Below are 24,869 nucleotides of genomic sequence, written 5' to 3' on the forward strand. Positions count from 1 at the left end.
AACGGCAACAGTGTTTTTAATCATTTATCTCAAGTGAAAATCATAATTGCTCATAATCATCATAATTGCTTGCCTTTTTGGAAGTTTCTAATAGTTTACAGCTTGTGTTAAAGACAACAATCAGATAACAACGAAAGAGTGTAAAAGCGAGAACAGAAAACAGCTAAACTTACTATTAAATATTCAGGCGCGAAAGAGAGAGACACTACCTTCATTCTTCGCCGCCGCTCTGTTCAAAATCAACAACTTATTACTAACGCTTTTTTTGGTTTTGCTTTAAAGAACTTGTACAGTCACTGTTCTTTGCAGTAATTATCAGTTTGCTACCACCCTCGAAACAAAGAAAAAAATGAGAGAAAGCGTTGATCGAGGTTTTGTCTTTAGTAATTATCCAGATACGCTGTTACTAAGCAACAAGCCGTGGCAATATCTCCCTTGCGCTTTTGAAATCATATTTTTAATCAGAGGGAAATAGTTATGAAGCCCGGTCAACTTCAAATGACCAAAGATGTCAAGATTTATGTTTAGATGGTCTACCACCGTGCACAATTTTATGATCTGCACTCAAAGTTTGTACTCACAAACTTTGGTTAAATTGCGTAACCGAAACGTTTCTATTGGTTAGTCGGTCGTACGCTGAAAAATTGTATTATGTTTGTGCACGGTCAAAGGGAACAAAAACACAAAACAACACTTTTACCAGGCTTAATAACAATTACCTTCAAATAACTTAGTTGGAACTGAGACAGACAGCTGTATTAGAAGGTTATAGTTGAAATAACGAGCTTAGGAATTATAGCAAGTTATATTTTACTCAAACAGTCCCCACTGCCTAACCCCACCCCCATTTAATTAATGACACCATTGAGTTCACAGGCTCAACATCCCTCGTCAAAGAGGCTTTGTCACGGATTTTAACAGATTTTTGCCCATCCAAAATGTATATTTGTTTCAAAGGAAACGTAAAAAATAATGGTCCATTTTTATTACCAATTATTTTATTAAAGCACTGAACTGTTGAACAAGCCTATTTGGTTGAGGATGGCTAGGATGGAAATGGATTGCAACTTGAAAAATTAAGGCTTAACTTTTCAAGTTGTTCTCGAGCGTCTGGAACCACTAATTTTCAGAACAGTTCAGACCAAAAATCCTCAAAATCCCCGTGGCGTAGCTCCTTTAATGGGCAACACATTCAAATAAGAATACGTGTAAAAATACAATAATTTAGTGGCGAAGTATCCTGGCCTACTAAGTATAAAACGAAGAGAACTCTTTGCAAATACAGCTACTGCATGTGCGGCATTTTGTCCTTTTATATAGCGTGATCTATTATTTATACGTGTAACGCAATTCACGCTTAAATCGCGTCACGCAAAAGTATACTTGGTTCAAAATACTCACATTGAAAAATAAAATGTTTGTTGATTTTTTTTTAATTTATAACCAATCAAAACCATTCAAATGAAAGCTACTGGGCAGTACTATTGTGTGGTACTGTTTATTATGCTGGGGCCCTTTAAGAGAGTTATCCTGTCCTTCAATTTTGATATAATCATAATATCGATATGATTAAACAGCAGTAGGAGTTCATGTCTTACAATTTAGTGGTAACCATGCTTAATTAAACTGACCCTGCACTCAACAATAAACCGATTGTAGACATTACTTATCAATAGATCCTTGAATTTTAGCCACACTCGGTCCTATCATGCGCATTGCTTATAACAAAACACTTTCAAATACAGTTCAAATTACGCACCGTGCAAAGCCAGTGCAAAAACACCGTATTCTCCCCTGACCGTGAGGAGTGAAAAACAAGGTTCGAAGGCTAGCTGGTATAGATTTTTTTCCAACAGAAGTGGCATATCACCGTTCGGTATGACACAACTTTCGGCTGAACAAGCCGGCTCTATACAATCGCCACTTACAAGTGGTCCTTATATAAAATTTACAACTTCCTTTAAACGGAAAAATAAAACGTGTGATAATTTAAACATAAATAATTTGCCTTTGCATCAATTACTGCTACGTCTTGATCTTCCACACCTGAAAGTGAAAATTAATAGTAGCGCTTAGATCAGGCAAAGTTCATTTAAGTCTGTCCATCAGTCAGTGAGTCAGTGAGTCAGTGAGTCAGTGAGTCAGTGAGTCAGTGAGTCAGTCAGTCAGTCAGTCAATCCAGCGCATCGAATAAAAATAACTAAACTAAGATTAGGGGTACATTCCCTACGCATACAGACTGGAAAATATGAAAATGCAGGAGCATCCATACCAGTTGAAGAAAGAAAGTGCTTGGTATGTAAGGAAAACCACATAGAGGACGAACAGCATTTTTTAATGTATTGCAAAGGGTATAATGATATTAGAAAAGAGCTTCATTCAATCGTGTCACAAACTGATCCTCGCTTTGTAGATTTAACTGATCATGAAAAAATAAAGTACCTTCTTAACCTAGATAATTATGCTACCTCTAGAATCATAGCTAAATATATCTTCCTAATGTTTCAAAAAAGAAAAGAAGTTTTAAATTGAAAGTTATATCAATAAATAGTTGTATAAGTAATAGTCCAATAATTACCGTAAACGTTTGCATTGTAATTTCATTGTTTGTTATTAAGTAATTTGTTAGCATTGTTGCTATAACACCTTTATTGTAACTAGACCAATACCTCCCTTTGGAGTGTAAGGCACAATAAAGATTTACTGTTACTGTTACTGTCAGTCAGTCAGTCAGTCAGTCAGTCAGTCAGTCAGTCAGTCAGTCAGTCAGTCAGTCAGTCAGTCAGTCAGTCAGTCAGTCAGTCAGTCAGTCTTACGCGTCAGTAAAAAACAAAACTTAGCAATGTTCATCAGTTGTAATGAAAAAAGTTTCGCATTACATTTTTGGTTTCGGAGAGTCTAAAAATAAAATTGTGCGAGGAACCGCGCGAGACAGCCGCGCGAGGCAACACGAGGCACGCTAGGTCCATGGCTAATAAAGTATCAATAACACTGACCTTGAGTCTGAATCCCAGCAGATCAGACATGACTCCAGAGAACAGAGACAAAACAACCACACGAGTGATGTTATACAGCAGAGGGTTCATAGATAATCCTGACATCTTGAACGGACTCTCGATTTCCTGACAAGACAAACAACCGTTAATACTGCAGACACAGCCAGAAGACAGAACGCGGTTATCATCGGCTCTGCTCCGAGATCCAAATTCTTGCCCCTTTTACAGTGGAACCCCGTCTTACAGCCACCTCGTTATTACGGCCACTTTTCTTGTTCCGGTGAGACACCCATACATTTTCTTATAATAAAACACCGTTAAAACGACCAACAGTCACAAGTTTCCCCCATGTTATGCGATTGAACAAGGCACTTGACTCCACAGGTTGTCTCATAGCCTTTCAAAGGGGGTAACCTACCGGCGATGGACTAACATCCACCCAAGGGGGGAATAATACTTGAAGTCCGTTCGTGCTACAGAGATAGGAGTTGTTAGCCAAAAGGGTCACAAAGACTTCACCTTTACATTATCACAATTTCCTAGACTTATCACTAGACGTTCTTGGTGGCCTCCTCGTTCCATTGTCGTCATGTATGTCTTAGAAAACGTTTACAGCACTAGATGCAAAGAACAATAATTAGTGACTGTTACCTTTAGAAGTTTGGAGGCTAGCTTGAGCACGTGGTTAGCAATTGTCAAATCTTCTTTCTTGTGAGGAGCTTTTTCCATCTGAAGGTAAAGATTGATCTACAGGACAGAAAGAACAGAGTCCAGATACTTGAGTTTCTAAAGAATTAACCTAACGCAACAATTATTAGGCAAGTGAGACAAAACTGGTCTGATATCAAGATTTATCCCACACCATGAAGGATTAAGCCAATCGGAAGGCTGGAGGCTGTTAATTATTTGGCAATATCTCACGTGTTTGTTTTCCTACTTAAATGCACCGAGCTCATCAGTTTTTCCCCGAAAACTTTGATCAGATATACAATGGTTTCTCGTGAAATACCGCCAAATATCTCCAGAGTGACCTGATTTTTTTTGTATAAGTCCTCGAATCAATGCCTGTGAAGGATTTCTTCACGGTATATGATAATAATTTATTGAAGCACTAGTACATAATTTTGGGTGGTACACAGTGGGCAAGCTGGCTAATTCATAATCATATGTCAGACAGTAATGTGAAAACTTCATTTGATATAAAAACAATTATTGGATGAGGTTTTTTGTGATATGCGGAATAATCAAGGTCGAGGTAAGCGTTATCAGCCGAAGCCGAAGCCTGAGGCTGATAACACTTACCGAGACCTTGATTATTCCGGATATCACAAAAACCTCATCTAATAATCGTTTTTTTTTACAATGTACAGTGTTTTAAAGAAAATTACGGCAAACGATTTCAACACTTGCACAAATTTCTTTTTGTCGTTCGGCTCTTGAATGTTTTCCTTCTCAAGGTATTCATGGAATAGGTCCTTCAAAGCTTTTGTCGATCTTTTTGTGTTTATCGAGTCTTTATCGTCCAGCAATTTTTCAATTTCTTGCTCGGTTGAAGAAGCGAATCGAAGAGCCATGTTTTTTAATTTGCTGTGGGCAAGATGCCACTCACCACTCCTGAGCTTGCCATTGCTCTCGGAAATCATGCGCGCGTGACCTACAGGCTACTGCTAACAGATTAGTGAATAATATGGTAAAGCTGATTCCCAGAATTGACTGTAGGCTCTTAGCCAATGAAAAGACAGATAGTAACTACAATGTATGATAAATGCAATGATTGTTTTGTTTTTAACTGACCTGCTCTGTGAGCAGTCCTGAAGTATTTGTGAATTTACTGTTGATCTTCGATCCTAAGGTCATGAACCGTAGAACATAAACTGACAATACAAGGCACCTGCAACGAAAAAAAAAAAACAATAAACACGTAAACAACAACAGATTTGTACGCAACAACGTAAGGCTAATATCTTATAATAATAATAATAATAATAATAATAATAATAATAATAATAATAATAATAATAATAATAACTTTATTATTTCTATAGCGCAAAAATCCATGCATATATGATCTAATGCGCTTTACAACAAAAATGTACTTATAAAATTATTCATATCTATGTTAATCTATGTTAAAAACACTAAGAACACAAATTATATGCTAATTTTAAAAAAATGAGTTTTTAGCTGTGACTTAAAACTTTTTAAATTGTCCAAAGCTCTCAGATCATCTGGGAGGGCGTTCCACAAAGTTGGTGCAGCGGCAAGGAAGGCCCTGTCTCCTGTTGTCTTCTTCATTTTGCATGGCTGATCGAGCAGAAAGTGCTTTGTATTTGAACGAAGCATATAAGTTGACTTTGGCTTGAGATATCTTAATCAAGTTTGCATAGAGATTATGTTAGACAGACAGACAGACAGACAGACAGTTGATAATCAACTGAGACAGACAGATAGACTGACGGACTGACTGTTTTCCTTAGTATGGTATATCTTTATTGCGCCGTACTCTACAAAGGGAAGTATTGGTCTGTTTACAATAAAGAATCTAACAGTAACTAAATTTAAAATACAAATGAAATACCAGTAAGAGCAGGGTATACAAATTTCAAGTAAATCACGTTTCTATCAATTCTTTCCTCTTTTTAAACATTAAATGAGTATAATTTTACTATATTTTTACATGTTTTGTCGTTATCTGCAGCTAACAAGTATCTTCTTATGTTCATCAAGACTCGCAAACGAGAGAGTCAGTTCTTGGTCAAGACATTCACTGATTTACAGATTTATCGATAAAGTAACCCCTAAATTATCACACTTGCAACATTAATTCCCAAAGCACAACTTTTCACTCACCATATGGACACTTCCCAGTTAAATAATATTGACAAAAATCTCTCCTTTTCAGTTCCTTTTATAAGCTGCAAAGTAACAGGAACGCAAATAAGTCAACACCTCAAGGGGTTCAACAGCAATAAACAAATTTATGACAAAAGGAACTTAATGCATTCTGAAAGTGCGTACAACAGAATCTGGCCGAGCCAGTGATTTTGATTCCTGTTTGAGGGTAGGTTTGGGGAGGCAAGATGGCCTAATGGTTAGTGTGCTGGACTCCGGATCGAGAGGTCCGCGGTCAAACTCTGGCTGGGGTCATTGTGTTGTGTTCTTGGACAAGACACTTCACTCTCATAGTGCCTCTATGCACCCAGGTGTATAAATGAGTACCGGCGAATTTAATGCTGGGGGTAACCCCCTGCGATGGACTAAGTCGCTTAATGCTACCGAAACCCAAAAAAGCTCCGGCCAGATGAGGTTAGGTTTTGGTTACAGTGAAGATTTGACCTGCAGAGGGATTTACTAACCTGTACACACATCAGAATCACTAGAATCATGCCGAGTATGAAGGAAGATGATACAATCATATCCACTGATCTCTGAGGACCTCGCCTCTGAAATTCAAACAAAATTTAACGTAAACTGGATTGTTTTAAGGGACTATGTCACGGATTTACCAGATTTTTGAACAGCCAAAAGATATATTTATGTCGCAGGAAACCTAAAATAATAGTCCATAATTATAAAAAATTACTATATTAGAGCACTGGAACTGTTAACGAGCAACTTTGGCTGCGGACGGCTCGGATGGAAACGGATTGCAACTTGAAAAAGTCAGGCTAACGTTTTAAAGTTGTTTCGGCCCGTCATCATAAAAGTCGTTATTTATAGCCGTAGGTTGATTTCTATCCGCAAATTAAGGTTATATATTCCCTTAGATGTTCAAAGATGACGTTTTTTAAGGATTTAATTTCCTACCACTAATTTCAGAACAGTTTAGATAAAAAATATGCGAAATCCCCGTGACATAGTTCCTTTAAGGCTCTCAGATAATTACGGGAAGGGAAAGACGGAGTGGGCCTCTTAATTGGTTCCCCTTTTTAGCCACGACCGAGGGTGACATTCGAAAAGTACGATCCTGAGTTAGGGAGAGTTAATAAGAAGTTTATGATATGCCTCACTTTGCGACGATGTTGCCAACGTTTTCCAAGCCAGCCATGCATTAACATCACTCATAAAAGACGAAATAGGCTAACGTGTTTACATCTTTGTTGTCGCCCAATTCAGATCATGTGATAATTCCTTTGGGAGGTTACAATTGTTCTGTTCGTACATACTCCCATACACTCAGTTACGTGCGACAAATTGCACAATTGTAACCTCCCAAAGGAATCATCACATGATCTGAATTGGGTGGCAACAACGATGTAAACACGTTAGCTGACTCCGTATATACCCGTGGGCAGCACGGGAAAATCCGGTCCCAACTATTACCCAGTGCGCGTTATATCTTAACAAACTCTTGCTGGGATAAACATTACTCTGACTAATGTCTCGACGTTGGCAAAAGAAGCGTTTTTACTGTAAAGTATTATTTTTACAATTCATTATACTGAATCTAGGACTGTGATTGACTTTGATGTGAGAACCCACCTTCAACAGAGATCTCAGTGACAGCCAAGTCTTAATATTCCGTACTTTGTGAAGACGAAAATGAGGGAGTCCCGCTCTGCGAGATTTCCTTGACGACGTTAGCCACCCAAATAATTTAGCATACAGGCAACGCTGAAATGGCGTAAGATAGCGAAAGAGTGAGAAGAGAAAAGAAAAAGTACATTAACATAAGCAGCAACAAAACAATAACAACAACAACGACAGCAGTAGCAACAACACCTTAGAGCACATTTGAAAGAAATGAAGTGATCCCTCAGCAATGTTAGCAGTAATGGTTAAAACAAGTAATTGAATCCAACTATTTTCAAGCAAATGAAGAAATGATTTTATACGATCATAAATATGATTATGAAAAATTTGAAAAAAAAAAAAATGATTTGAAATAATTTAAACTAATTACATGTAATTTAAACGCATCAACGAAAATGCACTTGTGTGGACATAAAAACGCTCTGAAACAAAGGACGTTGAAATTTTAGCTTTGTGTTTGCTAAGATAACTATGCTAAGATTGGATAAAGAAAAATTCATGAAACGTGCGTCAACCAATCACAGCCAAGATGTTGTCTTTTCAACCAATCAGCTGAAAGACCAATCCCACCATCGTTTGTCTTGCAGAGACTTTCCCGCGCTCCTCGACAGTGATTAATCACTAAATTCTTTTAACCATTTCGTATCGAATTCAAAGACAACGAAATGAGAATAAACGACTTGATCATCTTAGGAAGAACGTCGTGACAAAATAAAACAAATTCTGCCAAGGAAACGCACTGAAAATGTATGTGAACAAATAAAAAGGATTTTTTTGCTGTCAATTTTACACTCAAGGCACATCTACTAACCTCTCTGTAAGATTTTTCTGCAACGCAAAGCAGAAAGAAAAACGAGAAACAAAGAAAGAACCTCTCCAGCATGCTAATGACTATAATAACACGTGACCTGCAAACAGAGAAGGTATCAGGTCAGTAGAGAAGAAAACTGGGGCGAGTCTTATCTCTTAGTCGCTTGTGGGATTAATACTGGTGACAAAATGGCTTTTCATCACTCGTTTTGTCTTCGGTAATGGTCCCACAAGCAACTGCGAGATGAGACTGAGTAACTATTAAATTAAAATAAAAAAATTAAATATAATTATGTTTATAGTGGTCATGCACTTAGCTTCATATCTTAAATAGCTAGTTTACAGGCATGCCACTGAAACAGAGGAAACAAATAATTTTAAATGAACATAACAAGGTTAAAAATCCCAACTGGCAGGAGGCAAATCAGTTGGCTATATACAAAGCGTGGTCGAGGATTTGAACTCGGGACAACCGAGAAACAAATCCAGCTAGTGGCAAGGGCAGGTCTTGAACCGGGGACCTCTGGATTACAACACAAGCGCCTTAAACCATTCGGCCACGCTTGCCTCCTTTTCTCTGTGTTCTTACAGACAACTCAAGCTCCATAATGCAGAAACTTCACTAAGACACTGAGACACCAGATTTCAAAAATTCCCTTCCTAAATAATATGGGCACATCCAAAAATTAGACCTGGTCCTTCGGTGTCTGCATTCAAGAGCTCATTGTATCCAGTAGAAGAATTTAAAGGAGGTAGTGGGAGAAGGTGTAGCGTGATACACTGTAGTCAGATACAATTTCTTCACATAGCCTCCGTAGAATTTGTCTTTAGAAGTTGTCTTCACTTTGAGTGCAAGAGTTCTAAGCGAAACTCTCACTCCTCTGGTTTTTCCAAATTGCTCCCCGAGTTTTCACATGTTATTGTGCGAGTGGGGGGGGGGGGGGGGAGGGGAAAGGCACTGAAGAGCTTGTCTATTCCATAAAACCGAACAAAATACCTTACTAGTTACAGCTAGCCATGCTTAAGTTAGCTTATCATATGGTGGGTCGTAATGGGCAAACTACAGTGTTATAAGCAATTGTAAGACCTCCAAGCACGTTGAAGGCCGTGCTAGAATATGACAGTTCATGAGATACTGTAGAACAGAAGTACTTGTCATCTTGGTGAGAATTAGCCTCCCACACAGTCGTTATTAGAGGCAATCGTGTTTCCTAAGAACGACTGCATGGGAAGCTAGGTGAGAATGACCTGCTATATAAATATTGTACAAGGCATAAGGTCAGACAAAAGCACACGAACAAATCATACGTACCACATTGAATATCCAAACATTTTACACAAGAGATCCTCTGTATTATTGGTCAAGAGGTTTCCAATATTTCCCTTAAAATATGAGAAGCAAATATAATAAATTTCAATTGCTTTCAATCAATTATAGATTACTAAAAAGCATTCATGTAGACTGAGACAAATTAAGATGTAATATATTTTTTTTTATTAGTAGAAACTAAGTCGTGCTGCCAATCTGGGAATCTGATTGGTTCCCCCTATTGTCCTCTATTTAACAATTAGACGGCAAGCTCGAGGTTTCTACCGGCTGATAGTTGGCGAGGGGCAAAGCCCCGAACCAACTATCAAAAGCCGGTAGAAACCGAGAGCGAGCCATCTAATTGTGTTAGCATAACCCACTGACCGATCTATTAAACTCAGAATGTCGCTAGAATTGATTTATTGAAGGTTTTGATTGATAAAATTCAGCGAAGACTACGCGCGCGCTCCGAGAGCCTTCTACGGATCAATAGTAGGCACCTGTGTAGCCAATCAGATTGCGCGATTACCAATAGTAGGTCAGTGTGGTTATGCTAATGGCTGATAGAACCGATCGCGTGTGGGCTGCTCTTTTAAGGGACAATTATTCTTGATATTTTTTTTTTTTTAAGTTTGGGACTGTAACCCTTTAGAGAACCTTTTAGAGCTTCTATTTAAAATGATTAGACTACTACTCTCGTTTTCTATGAGCGATAGTCATGTCGGCTGCACTTCGTTTATTGTTTTGCTCTCAATTAGTTTTACACTACTCGAACTAATAGTAATTGTTAAATAGTGATTGGTGAATTGACAGACAGACAGACAGACTGACTGACCGACAATGAACAGTTCACATCAATTTTTGATATACTGACTTGAAATTCCAGTCATAAAACTATGTACAGTATAAATAATGTACAGAATGGCAGAGATAGAGCTACTCACCGTTGTATTGTAGAGGCGAAAAAGTAATGGGATAAATGCCAGCAACACAGAGACCACTACAGAAAACTGCACATAACCTGTGTGGCTTTTATGAGTATCCTAAGGCAGAGAAAAGAAAGGCAAGTTTGCCTTCAGTTGGCCATCTAGTTATTTTTACCAAGACTACCAGGACCTTTTGAACAAAGGGCCTGCTACAAACGGGTTGAAAAGAGACGTCCTCATACATAAGGGGTTGTAGAGGGTTTGAAATGGTAAGCAGGGGTATGAGGGCTTGAAAAGATAAAGGCTTATCACAGGGGAGAGGAAGAGCTTTATGTTCACATAAATTTAAATTCACTTACCGTACATTATAAACCTAGAGCAATAGTATTCTAATGTGCAGTTCTTTCAATAAGAATCTTTATGGAGATTGTTAACCCTTTGAATGCCAACCCAGATACAGTTGTGACCGGCGGCCATATTGGATTTTTCACACAAATTAGTTTCTCGCAATTTAAGCACCTAGGTACTTTATTTCTCTTTTTAGTTTTCATTTTTGGACTAGAAAAGGCACTACAGCAAGTATATTATATGAATTGGCTAGGCAGTTACAACTGCTATGGCAGCCTGTTTGTATTCACAACAAAACACTGATGTTGTTCGATACCTTCGATTTCTTCTCCGCTTTCATGGTCGTCCTCTGAACCTGAACTAATTTCATTGCACTCTAAAACATCGTCACTCTATCCCTTTCTTTCGTTGCTAAAATCAGAGTCTCTATCTGCTTAAACTTTGGCTAAAACTTCCGTGGTTTTCATCCGACGTGACCTTGCTGCCGACGGGGCCGCCATGTTGGATTTACCATATGTTGTGCCAACAATGCAAAATTATTTGGTCAGCGGATTCTTAAATGCTTCCCAGATCCTTTGAAACGGCCACTACACGGAAAAAATCTTCGAACGACCAAGAAAACCAAAACAAGGCTTTACAGAGGACGTATATATACGTCCTGGGTATCTGAGGCTCATATTTCAGGACGTATATATACGTCCTTGGCATAAAATTCATACCACAGGATAAAACATACTTTTACCTGTTAATGGGAATTCTTCATTGTTTGTACATGTATGTAATTGACTTACCACTTTATTTGCAATAGCAGCACTGATCTCCATCAGAGTTAACTGAGCTTTTTTACATTGATTTCCTTCCCAAATGGAGACCATAACTAAAGAGAAGAATAACATTATAACGGTAAGAGAAAACTAAAAGACAATTTTCAAGCTTTTATGGAGTTATCCAATACAATCATGTAGGTAGAAAATAACTTCTAGGAACCTTAAAGAAAACTATTTAAGGGACCCTTTACAAAAGGCACCTTGAACTATTACATGTAGATTACTGTAGATCACATGGATTGTAAACTAGTACTGTACATGTATAACAGTTGAACTTTTCCACAACTGTCACTGCCCAGAAGGCATTGATTAAAGGTGGTCATAACAGCAGCTATGTAGTGAAGGCTTGATAAATTTAAGGTAAATGTCACACTGGTCAAGGAAAGAAACTTCATTTTGACTGCTGTTTGACATAGTTGGGCATAAACTACAGTAAAAACCCGCGTATAAGAACAAGTGGATTAAGAACACCCAGGCCTGATTTTAGGAAATAAAGAACCATTTATATAAGAACACATTCAGCCTGAAAAATAAAAGTTGTTCTTATATGAAAAAATATCAAAGATCAACACTACTTTTCATTGCACACATAATAGTTCCACCCCAATTACAGTACAGTATTGCCTTGATTTATCAATTTTATTAAAATTACATGTAAAATACAATTGTGTGCATATATAATTATTGATTTCATCTATTGGTACCTTATTCTCACTATTTCGCGAGTACTAATCGCGAAAAATCAGACCAACGATACTAATTCGCGATGAGGAGGTACAGTGAGTTATTAAATTTCGCGATTTTTATCTATTCTTCAATATGAAGCTTTGACCCGAAACTGTAACACAATAATTTATATGAAAGTCACGTAGAAACAGCAAACAAAATAATATACACATGACAAAACGTAAGGTATTTAACAGTCTAAATCCCTAATAGGTTCATCTACGACTGCAAAAGGAGATTGAGGCGGGGAGAGAACGAGTGCGAGATAGACTGAGAGATGACTAATGGACAAAATTAAACATAAAACTCTTAAACATGAAGCTCAGACATGTTAGAATAATATGATAAAACACATCGAGTTTCATTATTTTTTATATTATCAGTACGATATTAAATTTCGCGATTTTAAACTTCGCATGTCCTATATTCCGCGAGTATTAAATTTCGCGATTTTTTCAAAATCGCGAAAATCGCGAAATTTAGTACTCGCGAAATTAAGTGAGAATAAGGTAGCCTACTATGTTCCTTATTTTAAGAAACTTATTTTAAGAACACTTACAGGCTGATTTTGCAGATTATAACCCTTTATATAAGAACCAAATCAGCCTGAACCGCCAAAATAGGTGTTCTTATACGCGGGTTTTTACTGTAGTAAGTGGAAGTTGCTACAACAATGTACACAGATTCTTTTCTGCATTGTAAAAAGCAAACATTAAAAAGATGGAGTGAAAACTCCAAATGCTGCTATGACGGCTCAAAAAAAGCACTTGAATTCAAGCTCTACAAGACAAGCAGCTGTAAAACTTTGCTTGCCTGGGGCTGTTGCATGCTAGTCTTAGTTTAATTCTTAGTATGATTTACTTGGCAGATGACTCAGTACCTGGGCCCTTGCCCATCAGGAAAGAGAGCACGGTTTTCATTAAGAATTTTATTAGGAGGGGAAAAATATTAAAAAAAGGAAAATATTTTTAAAGTCCCATCTTAAAAAAAAAATTATAAGTTTTGGGGAAAAGAGGAGAAAAACCCACCCCAAAACAGAGAGCATGAATAGTTACTTACCCGGCAAGAAAATCTACTTATCCCAGACTTTTTTCAAGCCCTGCATTATACATTATTGAGCCATCCAAGAAGTTAAGTGTGGATATAGCAGCAAAAAATAATTAGGAGCTTGTTACCTTTCTCTGCAGTGGGTGGAGGAGTAGGACTGGTGTCCAGTCCTGGAGATCCATTGGTCTACAAAACATTTATTTCAATAAAATAAAATTATTTTCAGTTTTAAAATAACTGTAATTTCACTGAAAATTAATGTCACTAGCACATAGAGGTCAAATTTCTCTTGAATTTCCTTATGATTTTATTTTAAAAATAAAAAGCTACAGAGCATTATTTTCAAACTGAAGAGGGTGGTGTAACACAGTGTCTGGTATGGGAGGAGCGGTTTTCAATGTGAGTGTCGTAAAACCACAACCAAAGTAATCAGTCTGGCCGAATCACTTGTGTTGTGTTCTTGGAAAAGACACAGACAATCCAGTGAACCAATCAAAACTCGAAGCAAATACATGTAGTTGGCACCGAAGCACGAGAAAACGTGCGGGAGGGAGTCGCGACTTGGTTTTGGTTTTACTCCTGATTGGCCGAGAAAGTGGCGCGAAATTTTTAAACCAATCACTAAGTGTAGTGAACGCAAAACCGGGAAAGCAAACGCAAATTGGGCACTTTCGACACTCAAGTGAAAACCGCTCTAAGTACAATGTCTTGGTTTGGTAATTGTGTGGGACACATTATCAGAAAGGAATTTTCTTCCACAAAACTGGTAAATTTTATGTGTGTGTACCACATAACTGAAAATAGTCAAAAGAGAAGTTCAGACTCTTACATTTTTTGTTGAAAGAAAATAATTTCATGAACATGATCTCTTAGTAGTACATGTAGGTCTCCACACAATTTGTATCACCCATGTCAGTACAAAAAAATAGCAAAGTCTATGTTTTTATGTGAAATTTCAGCCGGATTTAAAGTTCTCTTTCAGCCGGTGAAATTAGCCGGCAGCCCGCCCTTAGCAACATCCCTGTATGTATTAAAAATTTCACATGAATGATTAACCTGTTTATCCCAGGCAAATGGATCTTCATTATTACTGTCCATTTCTACATCAGACACTTCGCTCTCTGTGGTGGATGAAGTGGTCTCTCCACTCTCACTCAGCTCCTCTTCTGTTTTATCATTGTCATTATCCTTTGCATTATATTGATCCATGTTTTCCACACCTTCTACAGTATCCTTATTATTGGAATCTGGGAAGAAACATGAAAAATTTCACTTTCATGATTAGGTTCAACAAACTAGAACACTCACTTTTCAGTAGACCTTTACTCTTACATGTACACAACCCTCCAAGTTTATTTTTTTCCTTAGTGGCCATTTGGCCACCAACTACTCAAGTTTTGGTCGCCAGTGAAAAATTTTAGTCACCAAATTAAGCTGATGCTTTCAATCCTTCCTCTCAATTTTAGTCGCCAGGCTGGCGACCTTGGTTCAAATTTAGTCACTAGCTCCAAAATTTAAGTCGCCATGGCGACTAAAATGGTCTTAACTTGGAGGGTTGGTACACTAGAAAAAAATTCATTTGGTCATTGTGCTGAGTTCAATGACACAATGTTAACCCTTTACTCTCATAGTTCAGGACTCTCTCCACCCAGGGCCCAGTTAATAAACTAAGATAAATTGCCATCCAGTGGATAAATGCCAACAAAACAAACTACTGTAAGCTATTCAGTAGATTAAGTGATTTATCTGCTCGCCCCACAGTGGATAGCGTTATCCAGGCTTTGGACAACTCAAAGGGCCCAGGTGTATAAATGGGTATTAGCAAATTAACTGCTGCATGGGGTCAACCCTGCTATGGACTACCATCCTATCCACGGAGGGAAGAATAGTTGCTTCATGCTACAGTTCAGGCACAGTCTTAACCTACATGTACCTACTTACTATCAAAACAGTAGAATGTTTCTTTTGACAGAGGAACTATGGGCTGACACTGTTGTCACATGGAAATTTGATGTTTTAGCCAAGAAGCAAAGCTTCGCAGACTAATAATTATGCAATGTAAGTTGTAGTTTTAAGAACATCAATTTTCCAAAGGACAACTATCTGACCGATATTTCTGAGGCAAAAAACACTCTAACTATCCTCTTGATTGTTCACCACTAAATTTTCTTCCATGCCCCCGTTTAAAAACTTAAGCATCTTGAATTATTTTTTACTTTAAAATAAGACTCAAAAGCCAAATTGTCACAGCGAAAAAGAACCTTGAACAAGAAACCCACTAAATGCAGTGACTTACATGTATTTATTAGACAGTAAAGTGTTTTTCTGTCTGTAGGCTCAAGCTTATATTTCTGTTAAAGTCATGGAAGAGAGCTTTCATAAAACAATGGTGAATAGGAAAGTAGTACACTGTAGTGGTCGCAGCCCTGGAAAGTCATTTAAATAAATAAATAGGGTACAGAATACAAACTGATAAAAAAATATGTACCAGGTCCTGAGTTGGTTTGTTGCTGTGGTTTTCTTTGTCTTATTCCATTTGTAAGTGTATCATGCTGTACTGTCCCTCCATTCTCTTGTCCACTGCTTTTCCTCTTTTGTCTCACAGCTCTTCTTCTGAGTTTAAACATGAATTGAATACAATTACCTTATTACATGAAATTTTCGAGGCACGTTAATTTTGCGATTTTCAGGTGCACATATTTGCGACACTTAAATTTCGCGAGCGAAAATATATTGTATTTTGAATCACTTATTTCGCGTTTTTGAGTGAGACACAAATTACATTTTCTTAGCAATATATTTTGACAGGCCTTTGAATTATATAAACTGACGACTTCATCGAAGGAACAATAACGTCAAAATTAACAAAAACGCAGGAGGGGACTTAAATCACAATAGAGCAGTTCCAGAATGTCTACAAGTAAGTCAATTGACGACAACATCCATTTACATTGATTACTGACATATGCGAGTCACTTAATATCGCGTCATGTTATGTTCGCGACACTTATTGTTCGCGCACTTTAATTTCGCGATTTTTTAGAATCGCGAAATTCGCGAAATTAAAGTGTCGCGAAAATTTCATGTAAGGTAATTAGCCTCTTTATAGGAATTGAAATGCCTGACCAGGTTCCACAGTCAAAGGATTCTCGAGTTTTAATGTTACACGGACATTTTTTCTAAAGAAAATGTATGATATAATGATAACGATAATGATAATCAATTTATATAGCGCATTTTCATATGTAATGTTCAAATGCGCTGTACACATACTGTAATTTACTACACAAAGGCCAGACCACAACACCAGGAACTTTGTGCCCTACTCTTTGCGAATAGTGTGTGGGTTCTTTAACGTCCCCTGTTATAAGACTGAAGATACAGGAGACGGGACCTACGGTTTATCGTCCTTCCGAGAAGACTAGAATGTCTAACCATTTGCAGATGTAATTACAAGGAAGCACATTCTCCTCAGTTATTTTAAGACCCTGAGTGTTGGTCCGGTCTGGTGTTCGAACCCACGACCTCCCGCACAGCAGTCCTGCGCTCTACCAACTGAGCTAGCCAGAAGAAGTTTACTAACTTATTTTATTTCTGTGCAGTATCAAATCAAACTTTCACATTTTAGTACCTTCTGTTGATAGTTTTGGCTTTTCTTCTTTGAGATGAACTAGAGTAATCTGTAGACACCATGTACATGTACAACACTCCCAGCAACAACATGATCTGCAAATTAAGGAAACACACCTCCATACCAAGCAGTTATAGCACAACTGTGTGTAAATAAAAAGTGTATCAATCTTGATTAACGCATTTCACATAAGCCTGAGTGTTTATAATGAGGCTAAATGCAATTAAGGCAAAGTTAATCTCGAGCCAATGCAGTCAGCAGTCTTCTCCCTTTTGTGTATGTGACCTTGGGGGGGGGGGAGGGTTACCTCAGGAGCTTGCTGCATGATCGACTCATGACCTGCTTACATGTACTTTCTGGGTCTTGTGGATTCTTGCTCCCACCCCTCCCAACCTCTTGGTCTGGGACACCAGTTCCCAAGCATATCTATTGGTGAATGAGTTTTTATTGAGAATTACAATTTGACAAAGCTCCGTTAAGTTGGAACTGGGCTTATATCTTTTCACAGCCATTTTCACAGAAGGGGAGGTGGGTGGGGTGGTGCTAAAATAGAGAATGTGGCTATCTGTTAGAGATTGTATGTGAATTGTGAAGTATACACAAAAAGATGCAGAAGACTGTTTACTGTAGTGTTAATAATTCTCCATGTCTGAAAATGTGCACTACAAAATCTTATAATGTTTGCCTTGACACTTCTGTAAATGAGAATTTGACATGCTTTCTTATTATTAATTTGTGTACATTTACGTTAGGTCCAAAATTAAATGCCAGGTCTAAAAGGTGGAGCCCCTTATGTAGAGATATTATGTACAGTGTATTTTATTACTAAAGATATGCCTGTGCACAACTGTGACTTTATTAGTATTTAAGGTGATTCCACTGAAATAGAAGGAGTATTAAAAAATTTCTGAAACTTGGTCCAGGTTACAATTATGTTACGAGCATTAGAAAAATGAAATAAAAAATGGGGGTCACCGCGCTAGTGTAAAATCTAGTAGTGTTCTGTGTGCGCGCATGCTCGTGTGCACGCTAAATGACGCGAAAACGTATGCGCAGCAAGGATGCGCAAAGCAATTCAGTGGAATCACCGGTATACAGTTGTTATAAGGACTTAACCGGTATGTTGTATTTGCAAGAAATAATGAGCTAATAACATTGTGGATATTTTAATTAGTTCAAGATAAACATTTCCTACCAGAGCAGGTCCACAAGCCTCTGACCACGTCACAACCTAAAAAAGATGTCAGTCAGTTTCACAAATGGACCACAAAATGGACCACATTTTTCCACAGTCTACATAGTCAATAACATAGACCAGAAATGACATCGTAAAATTGATGTCCAAACTGAAGTGGAACCATGTGTCAAGTTAAAGACGAGTACTTTCACTACAAAGTTTTGAAGGTCTCGTGGCATCTTTTCTATAATCGTGGTCTATAAGTTAGATAGCCCATAGAAAAATGTGGGTTGATTTATTCTTTACACAACATTGAAACTTACCAGTGAATTTCAGTAAAGATTAAGTGTGAAAAATATTTTTGCAAGCATGCAAGCATAACAACTGGAAAGATTTATCTTTTTTGGAAAGTTTTATCTGCTTGAAGACAGCATTATATATTTTTAGTCAGAATTTGTCATAAAATGTCCCAATTGACTTTTTACAACTTTCCAGTTTCTAGAAATCTGACATGCACTCAACTAAAGGGTATCATTTTTTAACAAATGCATGCGATGCAGGACTTCTTCGTTTCCCAGTGGTGTCTATTAATTTTAGAGAGAGTTGACATTTTGGGATGCAGACATGCTGTACTTGACAATACAATAAATTAATTTTACGGTCTTCAGGGCTGTCATTACGTTTTTAAGTAGCCGTAACATTTAAGTTATATAGCATTTTGCTCTGTATGCAAGTGTAACATAACACCAATCAACATTTTCACCCCTAACATTGAGTGAACTCAGCCGTTACAGATGTTACGGGTCATCAGGGCTGCAAATAATTTTTTTCACTTGAAAGGACATATGTTCTACTAAGACACCATCTTGGTCGGACAAACAAAATTGTGGTCGGACATCACCAAAAACAAAAGGTAGAATTTTATTCATTGTTGCCGTAAAATGATTTACGATAAAAAAAATGCCGGGTGACCGACTGTTATTTGCAGCCCTGGGTTATGGCCCTTAACAACAGTCCTGGTCTTCATGAAAAACCAGTTAGTACCTTCCAATGTTTCTCCCATTCTCTCAAATAAATAACAAGTACCAGGACTTCACATAAATATAGAAACAAAAACAGGAACCATAACTTGGGTGACAACTGCTGTGACCACCTGAAAGAATATTAAATAAATAAATATTACACATACACTGTAAATATGCTGAGCCTCCCGTGAGATGATACCCTAAAAGCGGAACAAGTGCCTGCATACAGGGTCTCCTATACCTCTTTGCAAAATGGCATCACATAAAAATAATTTATTTGGTTTCTCATGTGTCATGAATGATTCTAAAAATGTTTTCACGTTCATGTAAACATCATGGCGATCCCTGTTTAGACTGTTACGCTCAGAAGGTGTAAGACTGGATATTGTGTCTGTCAAGATCATGCACATGGCAAAAAAGCTTGAAAAAATAATAATAAAAACAACCTTATTTAAGTGTGTGGTCTTCTAGCTGGCCATAGGGCCTACTAATCCAGGACAAAAGTTTCATCTGTTTAAAACCCAACCACAGAGCTAAAACAAAGACGTACGTTTACTAGAAAATCAGAATAAAGTCATGAAAAAGAAGATGATTCATGATTCATGCCTAATTCAACTCTACGTTCACGGGTCTGTGCATAAGAGGGGCTGCTACTAATCATCATTAATTAGTAAACAAATGTTGTGTGGACTGGTGTACAGGTACCATGCACAATAATATTAATGGGGCACGATCCAAAGGCAGCATCCAATTGGTCAGCAGTAAACTTCAAAAAACATACAAACTCAATAAGTTCTACACCTGAGCCTCCAATATGGTCATGCAAAACTGGTAAGCTGATACCTTGTTCTGAGAGCTGTCAGGTTCTTTGGGGGATTGACCATAACATGGATGTCCAACATCAAGATTAACCTTTTTTTTGTATGCCTGGCAGTATTCCTATAACTGGTCAGTGTATGGCTGCCATGTTGCATGACGGTGTACGTACGTACAGTATGCGCCCATGAGCCATGCAGCTTGCTATGATAACCATGAAATATCAAATGCATGGTTTTCCTATTATTCTACATGCATAAAATTTTGTCCTTTTTCCATGGTCATGGGGCTCTACTCTGCAGCCCTTCAGGCCGCCGGGGAGCTGGGCTAATAAACATGTATTAATAAAATTAAATTAATTTTTAGTTGATGTGGATTTCTTACCATGATCGAAAGAAAGGAAATAGAAGAACTCTGATTAGTCCTTTCTGTGTAACAGCAAACCAGGTGTGCACTGGCTTTGTCTTGGGAAATGTTGAACCTACAACAACATGGCAGCAATTTATTAATTAAAAGTAAGTTACATTATAGACCCAAATTTATGCAAATATGGCAGCTAATTTTTGCTCCCAGAAGAACCATTTGTCAAAAATTAATTGCCCTAACTTAAAGATAAAGTAAAGTATATATGTATGAAGTTTTAGGCTATACTTTAATCTATGGGAATTACAGGACATTTATATGCAACCATGAAAATGAGGCTAGGCAGGCCAGTGTGACTTTTTCCATACAAATCTCTTAAATTGATACAATTTGCAGCCATTTAACCCAAAACACTGATTATGAAACTTTTCAGAATAGCATGATATTTCATATAATTATATTTAAATGCCACCATCATTGACCAAACAATCGAAATGAATGACATTTTTTGCATAAGGTCTATAAGGGTGGTAAAGGAGGTTGTGTGTGATGACTGTGATTTGAGCAAAAAAAATACACACAACAATGTGAAACAGCTCAAAACTGGCCATGATCTTTAAATTGTCAGTCCAGTATAACACATGACCTGCTTATTCTTAAGATTGTGATTCGTTATTCATGTTTTTCGAGTTTGTTTATACTGTCTGCAAAAACACATGATTGTAACTTCTTGCAACACAGTTTAAACTTCTTGGGAGACTTCTCTTGCGTGCAATATCAATATTTTTGGGGCTGTACTGTTATCTTTGACATTAGACAGGTTTAACATACCAATAACAAGATCAACATCTATGAGTTCTGGTTTAAGACCACCAGGTTTCTTTGGAACATGAATAAAACCCTGTAGGTTACAAAGAAGAAGTAAATCAATGTTAAATCAGAATATAATAAAGAGATCATGGAAATTTTCCGATACTTTTACAAAGTGGCAAGACTGGTAAAATTGCTTCTGGTAGTCACATGTCATTACTTTATTGACAGTTCACAATTCCTCCAAATTTTTCATTACATTTTTAATTACATGCACAGAGTAAAGATACATTCTGTACTTCAATTGAAATTAACTAATAGTTCATAACAAATAATTATTGTTCACCGTTTCCTGCTCTTGTTCTTCAAACGTTCTTTCCCAGGAAGCTTTATCATATTTTCCGAGCTATAAATAAGAAAACAAAAAATTCATTTGATGAAAAAAGGAATATTGTGCCTACAAGTAGTCTCCTGCAAATTCATCTGTCATATTTAGCTGACTCCTCCACAGGGTTCTCCAAGGCCGATTGAGCGCAGATTCTGATTAGAGAGTCCAGGGTAGCCAGAGGATTGGGAGCGAGCATGAAGCGTGAGTGGTGGGTGATGGGAAAGAAAAAAAGAGAAAGTGTCTCCCTACGCCCCCACTTTCATTAACAATTAACTAGCAATATCCCCAACGATTGCAAGCGACCGAGAAGAAGGCAGTGACATTAGATCTACTCTCCAAAGATGAACACCACTTTTGTACACTACTTAATTTTGTTTTCTTCTTATTCTGGTCTCGGAACTTTTTTCACAGGGTAGAGAACCCTATCCACCAGATAAATTCCTGCCCAGTGGATAGCGTGGTTTGTTTTGTGAACTCTTAACCAGTACGTAGTGATTTCTCTGGTGAATATAGGGTTATCTATCCTTAGAACAAGCAGGCTCTGAACCAGAGTGGGTCAATAGATAGAGGGTTTATACTCTGCAGCAGTTAGGTGGTGAATTGCTTAACAACTATTCACCAAAGTGGGAGGTGGCTAGTGCCCGGGGGGGGGGGGGGGGTTTTTTTTTTTTTTTTTTTTTGGTGGATATTTATTTGCTGCTAGCCACCAATCGACACTGAGGTGAATAGTTGTTTCACATGTACATTGTATATACTCAAACAGGTGAGATAATATAACCTGAAAGGATGATTTTTGACTAATTTATTCCTGCTTGCATAGGATTACAATTTTCTCAGCTCGGGTTGCTCATGTATACAATCATACTTATCATATTTACATTGTATCTGGGAGATTACTGTAAATAAATTATGGTGATTTTGGTCTTGGAGAACATGAAATGGTGTTTGCAGGTTGCAGTCTAGGAAGAACAAAATAATGGCAGATTGCAAAATGTTTGACTCAGACCCTCTACATGTAGGTGATGTCTGAAAGTGAAACCAATTACTTGATGTAAACATTTCAGCAATTATTGTTTTTTAATTACATGTAAGTAGTTCTGCCTGCAAAGCTACCAAAGAAGGATTAAGCAATAATTTAATTCAAATTGGCAAATTTCATTAAAAAGTTACAATTTGATATTTCATCTTGTTCGGCACTTGTGGTTTGGAAATATTTTGTTTCATTTTAATTGCGAACATGGTTTTCCAAACACGAAATTTAGAAGAGATGAAACAAATGATAAATTTTTGCAGAGCAGAACAGTTTTTTCAGCTAAAAATGTGTAGTATTGACACAATTAGGAAGCAAGTAGGAGGCTAATGAATAAATAAATAAAACTACGCCAAAGACGCCTTAAATAGCAATGTTGGTGTCAGTCTGCCAGTGACCAATATTTAATTATGCAGTTACTTTGAAAACCACAACCTTCTGTCTAATCTATCTGACTTATACATTTGATAAAGTGATATATCAGCAAAAATAATCGATGAAAAATTTTGCTTAATCTCATTCAGATAAGCAGATGTCATAATCATGTATTCATAATTCTGATAAAAAATGCCAAAAAACAATTACTTTTCATAGATGAGGCGAAATTTAATAAACTTGGCCTGAATTTTAGGAAGGAATTGAGGTTTAAGAATTCTCGAGTTTTACCCCACGCAGTTTCACCGGACGAAACAAAACCAAAACAATTTAGAAATTTAAGATAAAACATTTCACAGCCATATCCCCAGCTAATAAATACAAAAGGTGGGTTTATTTATCTTTTTGTTCGGCGATGATAGCTTCAACAAAGCAATGACTGCAATTGTTACAGCGAGGGGCAGCTTAAATAATTTGACGTTTAAACCGGCGTTAAGCTTAGCAAAATGTCAACAAATTGATTTAAGCCCCAAATTATTAGCGCATGCCCTCGACTCCTATCGCTACACAATTTTGGATAATGCGCTACACTTATCAGTCTTTTACATGAATATTTCTGTGTAGGGATGAAACTTCAAGACAAAGAAAATCTCTAAAATGAAAATATAAGCTTTATTGTGAATCAAACGAACTATATAGCAAACCATCATAATTTTTCAAGATGGAGTACTATGAAGCTTTGAAGTGGTTTACGAAAATCGGATGAAGTTGAACTTAGTTGTAGCTATTTTGTCAAACAAAAAGAAAGTCTGTTTCAAAATTTCGTAAAATAAGTATTTGGTTACGCACGGACAGTGAGATGTTTTAAGCAAGCAGAGATATCAATTTAAATAAGATCTATATTAGTCGAAGGCACCAACACTACAGAGAAATTTGGCTACGTCGTTCAGATTTTTGCGAAGAGTAAATAACGCGTAAAAAGAAAGTCATTCCAGCGGAACTAACTTGAAGACAGAAGACTAGCATGTTTCATTGCTTTTATCTAGTATATAAAATCGTCTTACCTTTTGTTGAAACCAAGAAATGCTTTGATCAAAAGCCATTCACCTCTCGAACGACCGAGAGTAGCAGTTGATACCGGCAGGCAGCTAAAATTGTCAAAACAACAAGATTTCTCACGTGTGTACGTCAAAAATGTTGGACGAAAGGGAGATATCACTCCAAGAATCGAGTCACTGAGGGAAACCGCATTTAAATCTTGAATTCAGCAACAGCTTTACGAAGAGTTAAAGCATTCCTGAGCGTACAGATACGGATAAATATCTCAACTTCACCGGCAGTTCGACGCTTTTATTTGAAGAGTTTTTCACTCTCCGCGAATCTTTGATTTGTCGCGGGCTCAATGTGATTTTGTGTTAGATCCCAGGGTTCGCTCCCTCGGTTCGCTCATACTTCATCAACGCACTTCCGCTCATTACCGGAAGTCAAGTATACAGTTCATTGTTGGCCATTAGAAAAGTGATGGGGGGGGGGGGGTGGGGGGAATTTTCAGCTTGCACGAATCTTTTTGCGCCCATACCCTGGGTACCAGAGGATTTTTCTCGGGGGTTTGGGGGCATGCTCCTCCAGAAAGTTTTCAAATTTAAATACTGTTTTCAGAATTCTTCCTAAGTATATTTCGTCGAAAAGATGATCTCATCAAGTGTAAAATCACAGATATTTAGTAAGAATT

General features: G+C 37.4%; 1 protein-coding gene across 2 annotated transcripts; it reads right to left on the minus strand.

The window, feature by feature from the left end:
- LOC144666237 (protein PHTF2-like) lies at positions 1-24,517 on the minus strand. 2 transcript variants are annotated; one of them, XM_078527640.1, is made up of 21 exons: positions 24,202-24,517; positions 21,691-21,750; positions 21,366-21,435; positions 20,556-20,652; positions 19,375-19,483; positions 18,349-18,384; positions 17,154-17,248; positions 16,011-16,135; positions 14,579-14,769; positions 13,651-13,708; positions 11,714-11,799; positions 10,593-10,691; positions 9,652-9,722; positions 8,341-8,437; positions 7,479-7,610; positions 6,353-6,439; positions 5,847-5,911; positions 4,791-4,887; positions 3,648-3,743; positions 2,997-3,122; positions 1-2,046 (listed from the first exon to the last, which is right to left on the minus strand). In XM_078527640.1, the coding sequence occupies exons 1-21, from the start codon at positions 24,238-24,240 to the stop codon at positions 2,026-2,028; spliced, it is 1,857 nt and encodes a 618-aa protein (XP_078383766.1). In that variant the 5' UTR covers positions 24,241-24,517; the 3' UTR covers positions 1-2,025. The 2 variants fall into 2 exon arrangements, with proteins under 2 accessions (XP_078383766.1, XP_078383765.1); XM_078527639.1 differs by having other exon boundaries at positions 16,011-16,141.
- Positions 24,518-24,869: the final 352 nt, after the last annotated feature.

This window comes from Oculina patagonica, chromosome 9 (assembly GCF_052425735.1).
Source record: "Oculina patagonica isolate OP01 chromosome 9, crgOcupat, whole genome shotgun sequence".
Classification (NCBI taxonomy): domain Eukaryota; kingdom Metazoa; phylum Cnidaria; class Anthozoa; order Scleractinia; family Oculinidae; genus Oculina; species Oculina patagonica.